Source organism: Toxotes jaculatrix, chromosome 12, assembly GCF_017976425.1.
Source record: "Toxotes jaculatrix isolate fToxJac2 chromosome 12, fToxJac2.pri, whole genome shotgun sequence".
In the NCBI taxonomy this organism is placed as follows: Eukaryota; Metazoa; Chordata; class Actinopteri; family Toxotidae; genus Toxotes; species Toxotes jaculatrix.
This window is the reverse complement of record NC_054405.1, coordinates 4793405-4802749: the sequence shown is the minus strand read 5'-3', so window position 1 is coordinate 4802749 and position 9345 is coordinate 4793405. Positions and strand designations below refer to the sequence as shown.

Genomic DNA, 9345 nt, shown 5'->3' with positions numbered 1-9345 from the left:
CCCTTTCCATTTGCAACAGCAGCAACTCTTTCTGCTGTTCAAAAGTTAAAGCACCAGGATCTGACACAGCCTCACCAACAGCCTGAACTGTAGCTGGCAAAACACCATTTTTAACCAAAGTGGCTTTTGACAATCCTCTAATTTCTTCCTTTAACCGTTTCTCTCCAATATCAACCTCATAGTGCTCAACAAGCTTCAAAAGTTGCTCTTTAGTACAACTATTCAGAAGGTCTTCTGAAGGAAACTGGATAAAACTAGCAACAGTGGCCATGACAGCACATTAATGACTGAGATGCACAATGAATTAGAACAATCCCAATAACTACCTACTCCAAAAGCTTGCTAAACTCTCCCCTAGTCTTCATGCGGCTAATGACAGTGGGTATTTATGCACTAGAAACCACTAGAGCGAGAAAGGCAACTGTACAACAGCGACCCCCCCGACGTCTAGTGACGTGCTCCCGAGACAACTGCTCTGACCGCTTTCACCGCAACACTACAGAATTTTTCATGAACGAATCCCAAAGGAGAAACGTTCCTTCAACCTACAAAGGAAAGTTCCAGTTCTAACAAATGCATTCCCCCCATCCAATGACTGTCAACATGGCCAACTCAACTGTCTTCCGACTACAGAAGACAGCACCAAAACCCCCTGACCAACTATTGATCCAAAAACAAACAAATCAAATTAACAAAACCCTTCAAATACAGGCAACTGAGCTCAAATTTAACCAATAACTAACCTACAACAAACATGAAGCCTCCCCAAACTAGCACTCAGCTACAATCAACCACTCAAAGTTCTAATGTGAGACAATACCAACCTCTAACTCACTCTAGGCCACCCCAAAACCTTACTAGTGAAGTTAGAGAAGACACCAGTAATACGAGCTGAGAAACAAAACATACCGAGCTTAAATCCACACTGCCAAACTTACCAAGCAAAGAGCAAAGAGCTGTTCAGGGTGAAGAGGTGGAAGATCTTTGACTGAGTCAGTCACCTGACCTCAGCCAGACTGAGCTGCATCGTCCTGCTGAAGACCAGACGAAAGGCTGAGAGACCCCACAACAAGGAAGTGAAGGTCTGGGAGAGAATCACCAGGGAAGATACAAAGCTGATGTCTGAGGATCCAAGACTTCAGTCACTGACCCCAAAGGATTTTTTTTTGCTGAAGCACAGAACCCGAAGAACAAATCCTGTCCAAATACTTACGGCCTGGACTCTAATTATAAGTTGCAGCCCTGTAAAAATACAACAAAGGTGTTTCCCTCTTCACTTGTTTCCAGTACACTTTCACTTGATTCTCTGATGTTTATTTATTTATTTATTTAGTATCAGGTGTCACATTACTGGAGGCTCAGAAGAATGAAATGAAAAGGTACTTTGCATTAGAAAGAGGTTAATGATCCTACTGCACTAACATCTGTGGGGACTTGCTAAAAGTAATATTCTGTAATTAAATATGAATTCAAATTGCACAAAGGAAGAATACACAAGATTAATACCCAACAAAAACAGTTCATCATCATCTCATTCATTTGGTTTAATTTGAACTCTACGCCTACATTCAGTATGACAACAGAAAGCGGTGTGTTACTGTTTTGATGGTGTGTGATGTGATTTCTGGTTTCAAGTGTCTGTCATCACAGCTAAAGGTAACTCTTCAGGGACACACACCCCTGAGAAAACACTACACCTTTAAACAAGGCAAATACTCCAGTCTGAACCACTGAGACTTACACATGTAAACACAATGCACTGTTCTGCTTAATGTGATGCTGCCTGATCTGTACACTCTTCTTTCTGAGCTGGAGCATCTTTCTCCTCAGTGTCCTCAGCTCTGGCCGAGTCCAGCTCAGAGCCAGCTGTCAGTGCTGGCACCCTCTGGGTGAGCCGTTCCAGGACCAAATCAGCAGTGCTGGTCAGACTATGCTGAAAAGACAGAGAGGAGTGAGATTTACAGTGTGTGAGAGAGATTTGAGGAGGTGTGATTCCTTTATAAAAAAAAAAAAAAAAAGAAATTTCAGGTCCGTGTGTACAAATGTACATTTGTGTACAAATGATGCAGCAGGTGTGTTGTGTTGTGATGCTTTTGAATGCATGAGAGTCACAAAGCTGCATGTGAAGTGAAGATCTTTACTGTTCAGTAGCAGATCATGGTGATCGTTTTGTGTTGCTGGCCAATTTCCGATGCTCGCTGATGAAAAATGACGCTATAAGACGCATTTAAACACGAGCTGAAATCATCATTTTAATGAGGAAAAGAAAATGAAAATAGAAATGTATTGTTTTTGTCAATTAAAAACCATCACAGACCAAAGGAACAGAGGAGACACCAGGTGAATGTCTGTACAATCGGTTCACTGAGTTCTGCTGCACTTTCTGCTGATGACCAGTAGAGGTCAGAAATTATCTGATACTTGTCTCAGTTCACTTCTGCAGTAAAATTAATGTCTTTTCTCTGGTCAGGCCTTTGTGTTTATTTGGGAAGCACATGAGGTGTCTGTTATTCTGACAGAGGTACTGACCCTGAGAGGAGGCTTCAGTTAACACCTTGGATTGAACACAGCTTTCAGCTACACACCTGTAAGATATGCAGTCCCTTCAGTGTGAGGACAGCCAGCTCTCTCAAACCGTCCCCGGTCAGGTCTAAGTAGATGATGGACAGCAAAGGACTCTTGAAGCTCCGCCTCCACTGCAGCTGAAACTGTCCGCTCCCTGCCGGATGGAATTTGTAACACAGAAGCTCCTGCACCACAAACAGGTAGATAACACTTATCATTAAAACCTCGCCACATCAGTCAGCCATTCTTATCATTTTTAATTCCTCTGGATCGGCTGCATATGTCGTTTTACCTCAGAGGTAAAGCTGGTGATATTCTGTGTTTTTTACTACTGTCAACAAATCCCATGAAAATACCAAAACCAACAACAAATGTCTCCTACAAACAATTACTGTGTGTGTATCCACAGTCTGCTGTATTATTCATAAAACATTTCAGTGAGTCACACTGTTGCACTGGATTACATTCTCCCTCATAATGATGAACATGAGCACTGAAGTTTGTTTTGACTTTACCCCACATACATCGTCCCCAACACATGCTCTATTTCCTCCTGTGTGAGTAACAGTCATTAAAAGCTACAACGGCCATCTGTTTTAGGAAATGACTGAGCCTTTTTTTTAAATGAAGAAATGAAAGTTTTCTGTCTCCAGTGGGCTTGGAGCTGAGAACCACTCAGACTCTGAAAGTATTGAGAGAGAAATACACTAACACATCGTTGGTTGCATTGTAATGACATTAAACTATAGAATATCACCAGCTTTATCCTATTAGGTACTATTTATAAACTCCATTAGTGAAGAGACACCCTGACCTGTCCATATGTTCCCAGCAGCACCTCCTTCTGCCCGTCAAAATCCAGGTCAATGACTAGAGCACAAAGCACTGCGTCCCACTGGTCACTCTCTGAGAGACACATGGAGCGAGACAAACCACACTCCTGGACATCTCTGAGGGAGCATAGACCCACAGATGAAACACTCAGTTCACCTTGTCTTATAAACAACAAAGGGAAAGTCTACGACTGAGACCTTTCTAAAGTTATCTGGGTCTAACCTGTAGACAACTGCCATCTCAATGGTACTGGTTACCAGAAGGTTGTAGCCTTCTATTTCCACAACTGGAAAAGAAAAAGTGACAATCTTGTGTTACACTGCAGATTCAAAGACAGAAAAACGATGAAGAGACAAACTATAATAGACCAGTAATGTACTTGTCTCTCCGTTAGGCTGCTTGGGCTCAGCCTGGCAGCTCAGAGGGAACAGCAGCACTGCAGAGATCGGACTGTCGAACTGGACCCGCCAGCTCTGCAAGACCTCTGAAAAAACACCAAAAACACAATATCCTTAACACAGGAATAGGCCTGGAGTATATTAATGATTAATGATGGAGGCATCTTGTATTCATTTGCTTTAATAAAGAACCAGGATGGAGAAAAATGCCAGTAATCTGTAAAGTTCCCTTCAGAGAAACATGTAGGACCAGTTTTCATTCTCGGGCTTAACAACAACAAAATTAGATCTGTGCTGTGAAGCATCCATGGATCCCACAATGCAATGGGCCAAATTTTATGGAAGTTTATCTGGTGGGACAACATGGTCAGCAGCAGGACCAACCACCTTGAGATGAAGCTTGAAAAACATGCAGGTCAGAATAAGGGATGTTTTTTTTTTCCTGCTCTTCTCCTTCTGCTGACGCATCATTTTACGTCATCAGGACAGGTGCACTGCATGGTGGGATTGTTAACACAAAAAAAGGCCATGGATACTGCACACAACTGTTTCTGTTCCACTGAGGGCACTATACAGAGCCAATATTTCCAACTCCCACAGTTCACTTGAATAAAACGGTGTAAAGTAAATATGGTGCATCATATAGTAAACAGGAAGTGATTTGTTATATTAGGAGTTTTTTTACTGAAGACACTCTGACATGTCACAGCAGGTGAAGCACAGGTCTAATATTAAAGCTGGGTCCTGGTGTTCTGCGTGCTGGCTCACTGTCACACTGTCATGACTTACTGGGATACTTGAATGGAACATAAGCATCATTAATTATTAGTGACACCAGTGCTTTTCCTACTATGACAAGTATAAATATCTGCAGTGAAAAAGGCCTACAGTGAATGAGTGAAACGGGGAGTGATTTCATTTCGTTTACACCCACTGCTAACCCTTGTAGTCACACCAGAAATGACTGATGTTACAACTAGGAGGCTGATATGAATGTTTCTTTTTCTGATTTGGTTGACCCATAATTATGGTGAGAGTGATTTGACATGAAAGGAGGAAACGCCCCCCTCTTAAATCTGTGAGCGGATGAGCAGATGTGTTTTGTTGCACCTGTTAGGGAAGGACAAATTACACCTTTAACATCTTTTTTGGGCATGAGTCCTGTAACCTCACGTAATTCCCAAGGATGCTCTGCAACTCTTCAAACTGAGCAGAGGTCTAATAAGTCAAAGTAAGGACAATGGTCAAAGGCACAAAAATGTGACAGAGTGGGACATCTCCAATATCTCAGAGAGATATTTTTCTGTATCTGTTTCACTCACCTGGTCCAGTCTGGTTTACCAGAGCCAGTCCAACACAGCCGCTCTGACAGCCGAACGCAGAGAGTCGCCGGCCACCAGCTAAACTCAACATATCCAACCAGAGCACACTGCATGGAGGGAGGAGAAACACAACAGGGAGGGTTAGGAATCATACATACAGGTAATTGCATGTAAGACTGATATATTTCATGGTATCGTGACATCGTTTTCTAGTTGTTACAAAATACAACATTATTTTATGAAAAGATACTTTTCTTGTTAAATGCACATTCAGTCTCTTTCATATCAGTCTCAATCCCCCCAAACCGTCACCACACACACACACACAGCTAACAGACACACAGACTAACTTGCTGGGCAGTTGCTGTAGTTCAGGGAAGAGTCTCTCCACTGGCTGCTCTTCAAACTGGTGGAGGGAGGCGTTCTGTTGGGAACAGGGGAGTCAGGCTGAGTGATGCTCTGATGTTTGCATGATGAATAAAAGTGGACATCTGCTACCGTTTGCAAAACTCATCACTATCATATTTCATCTGTCCTGCTAGAAAAAAAGCCTTCTTGAAGTTTTCATCTCTCTAACTCCATAAATCTTCAGTTTGACAGAACTATGAATCCTGTTGTTGGCAGCTGCTGTTTCCATGATCAAGGATGAACTTTGAATCTCGACTTTTAAGCCAACATAGAGAAAGAGTCCTTAAGTTGAACATCTACATGCATACAACTGAGCAAACTCTGTCTACACTAAATGAATTAACTGAACGATATTATTATATTTCTGAAAAAAGCAAAGCCAGTGAAGGCGTTAAAAGATAAATGTTTGGATCAAAATCTAATCTCACACACACACACACACACACACACACATCCAGTCTCTGGACTGACCTCTTTGTACAGGTGGATCCTCTGGTCGTGGCCACTGAGCAGAAACACCGTCTCACTGCCTCTGTCGTCACACTGCACTCTGACAGAGAGAAAAACCGTCACTGACATTTATTGTCCAGGCACACTCCATGATGTTTTCTGTCAGATACTGTCTGGAAGCGGCTGACAGACGTGACGTGAGGTGACCCCACTGATGACACTAATACTCATTCATGAATGCCGGCACAAAACAAAAAAAAATTCACCCACCATTCACACCACACCATCAGATGAGAAGCAGAGAATTTCATACATGATCAAACAGTGATACCATCAGAGACACTGGGTAATAATGGGAGTAACAACTTGTAGAAACAGACTGGGTAAATTAATTAATTGCAACAATAAAATAATGATTCATGAAGGGAAAAGTCAAGAGAATAAGAAATAAAAATAAAAGTTATCAAATACTAGAAGCAGTATCTCGTTATATATAATATTTTATAGGATTCACGCTGCAGTTGACATTTAACTTGTTCGATTGCTAGAACTGGAAAGCAGCTGCTCTTGAACTGTGTTTGTTTTTTTAAAATCTATTACAATCAATAATCATAACATGCTGTAGATACTGATGTAGAGAGGAGAACTGCAGGCAGTGGAAATGTGTTAAGGTAAACCCAGCTTGATGTGTTATTGGGTCACATTCTATCTCTTACTTAGTCACCACATCACATTCAACTGAAAACTAAATACCACTTCAAGCTACCTACCTATGTTCTACAGAGATCATGTTTTTAGTGGAAAAGTGAGTGAGAACATGAATTTTCTGTCCAGTGGAACAGACAGACATACAACATCTGTTTACTGGTCTGTAATGACGTCACTGTTCCCTGTTGTACTTTCACTGTAATATCAGTCCTGTATCTTGTTCATTCTGGGATCCTGTAGGAACAGCTGTCTCTATGAGACTGAAAACTCAGGGTTAATAACCAAGTTAATAGTGAAATGCTTCTGCACTTAGCATGTGTTGCTTTTTGGTTCGTAGCTTATCAGCTCCGCTACAGCAAACTTACTCTGTGTGGTACAGCTGGAAGGGCGTGAACTGCAGCTCCAGATTCAGACAGCTTTCTGTTCAGAGAGACACACTGCCATCAGCATGAGAAACATCTGTCAGAGAGAGAACCGTGCACATCTGGATACGGCTTCACTCACGCGCAATAGACTCCAGGTTGAACTCTGAGCCGGGCTCATAGTCACAGTAGATATTCAGGAACGGAGTGGCTTTGTCACCGGAGTCCTGCAGCAGACCAGTCATCAGTAACAATGCTGCTATCACTGTATACACGTGCTGGGAGACTGCTGAATGTTCACATGACAATACCTTTATAAACGTGATGCCCACCACCAGGCCTCTGTTGGGTGGAGACTTGTTGAAGGCATCAATTGACACAATTTCAGCATCAACTAGAGAAAGAGGACAAGATCACACATGGAGGACAACACTGCTGCAGCCACAGTTTCAGGGTGAGATTACTCTGAACTGCATAACAAAAATCGGCTTCATGTGAATTTGTGAGCTCCACGTTTTCATCATTGTTTTATTTTAGCATGACAGTGTAGGAGTAGAGAGGAGGACTATCACTGCTTAGCACATCTGGAAAAGACATCTGAACATACTGTACCTACATACATCTGATTATCTGAGCTTCCTGCAACAAGAATGAGGCCCACGGGGACAGAAGCAGAGTCACATGAACTCAGGTTCTGATAGATGGTCTCAGTTATTCTCTAGTTGGTTTGGTCTGGACACAGTATGGACACATGAAGCCTTATAGAAGACAGCCAATAAGGGTTCTACGTTCAAAACAACAGCTGTTTTTAGTGTATCCTATACATAAATATATAGCCAGTACCTTCAACCCTAAGGAAACACACTATAATTCACTATTATCTTTAATTTTCTTTTCGAATTATGTTCTTATATACTAATGGGAATTCTGAATTTGTGTTTTTGTGTTTAATTGTGGTTCTGTCACAGTTAATATGTGTGTTGTGTGTGTGTGTGTGTGCAGTGAGGAAATATTCAGATCCTTCACTTTAAGTCCTCCTCCTGTTCACTCACATGTTTGAGCATCACTGTGCAGTTTGATAACAGAAACAGTTTTCAGGGTATTTTATACATTGTATACACTGATAGATTATTTAATCTATAGCAATATAATATCTCTTCTAAGCTCCTCATTTCTTTTGCATACATGTCACATATTAACTCACAAAGTAACAAGTCTGATGTCAGGTTCCTTTGAACCTGAGCAGTAGGAGATATTCCACAAGTCCATGTTCCACTTTATTCTGTTTTCAAAACAACAAAATCTGATTTAAAAAAAGTAAAAGAACAGTTGTAAAAGAACAACTGACCTACGTGTGTTCATATCAGTCCATAATGAGATCTCATCCTGTTTTAAGAGGTTTTTTATGGAACTACCTGTTGTTATTGTGCTATGATTAGACCTTCGTGTCCTCGGGTTTGTCGGTATGTACCTGGTATGTAGGTGAACTGGACCTCCTTGGCCACGGGTCTGATTTTCTGCTGCAGCTCCTGGTATCTGAAACACACCACCTTCCCTTTGAGGGTGGCCGCTAACAGCTCCTGCTCCCCGGCCTGACACAGCCCGTAGATGTTACTCTGCGACGGGAAGCGGCTGAAACTGTCCTCCACGAAGGGATACAGCTCACGGAGCATCCTGCAGGGTGAAGCTGGGCTCTCTGACTTTATCACAAAGGTGAACAGAGTAAAGCGTTCATGGTGGTTTGGTCGCTATCCCGCTCCTGGACTCTATTCACGATAGGGTCGAGATAAACTTTCGGCCATTCATTTAAAAACAACACATAAACAGCTGGTTTACTGTAGCGGCGCAGTCCGTGATAACGACGGTTGTATTTTAAAGACAAAAGTGAAAGTTTATCTCCGTTATTTTTCTGGCTGTTCCTAAATAACTTCCATGTATCCATGAACCATGCACAGAGGGAGCAAAACATCCGGGTTTGAGCGGAGTTGCGTTCATGATCATCGGATTTATTGAATTTAGTGCTCTTAAACATCCAGCCAGGTGGAAAATAAGGCTTGTTCAGTGTGTTCATATTAAAGACTACACCTCATATTTCATCCTATAAATTTATTTACTTATTTTTCCCTAATTTTATTTTTGCATTTGATTTTGTGACATTAAATTACACAAGACACCCGAGGCTCTGGAAGGCAGCACGCGGGTTTTCTTCTTCATGTTGTAAATTAATGACAGATTTGATTCATCACATATAGACTCCTGCCATCCACTGATTCCTGCTTTGTTTTTATACATATAAAA

The 9345-nt window shown here is 41.7% G+C and overlaps 1 protein-coding gene across 1 annotated transcript; it reads right to left on the bottom strand.

Moving 5' to 3' along the window:
- Window positions 1-1529: 1529 nt before the first annotated feature.
- On the bottom strand, window positions 1530-9008 carry kptn (kaptin (actin binding protein)). Its single transcript, XM_041050748.1, has 12 exons — window positions 8519-9008; window positions 7359-7441; window positions 7190-7274; window positions 7051-7105; window positions 5999-6077; window positions 5470-5543; window positions 5120-5226; window positions 3779-3883; window positions 3622-3685; window positions 3380-3515; window positions 2586-2750; window positions 1530-1933 (listed from the first exon to the last, which is right to left on the bottom strand). The coding sequence occupies exons 1-12, from the start codon at window positions 8718-8720 to the stop codon at window positions 1769-1771; spliced, it is 1320 nt and encodes a 439-aa protein (XP_040906682.1). The 5' UTR covers window positions 8721-9008; the 3' UTR covers window positions 1530-1768.
- Between the last annotated feature and the right edge of the window lie 337 nt (window positions 9009-9345).

What these genes read in the sequence shown, in the direction of transcription:
- kptn (XM_041050748.1), bottom strand. Translation starts at nt 8,720, where the DNA reads ATGCTCCGTGAGCTGTATCCCTTCGTGGAGGACAGTTTCAGCCGCTTC. An exon ending in CAACCTGGAGTCTATTGCGC is followed by an intron (nt 7,106 to 7,189) that starts GTGAGTGAAGCC and finishes CTCTCTGAACAG; the next exon opens with AAAGCTGTCTGAATCTGGAG. An exon ending in GGTAAACCAGACTGGACCAG is followed by an intron (nt 3,884 to 5,119) that starts GTGAGTGAAACA and finishes GTGTTTTTTCAG; the next exon opens with AGGTCTTGCAGAGCTGGCGG.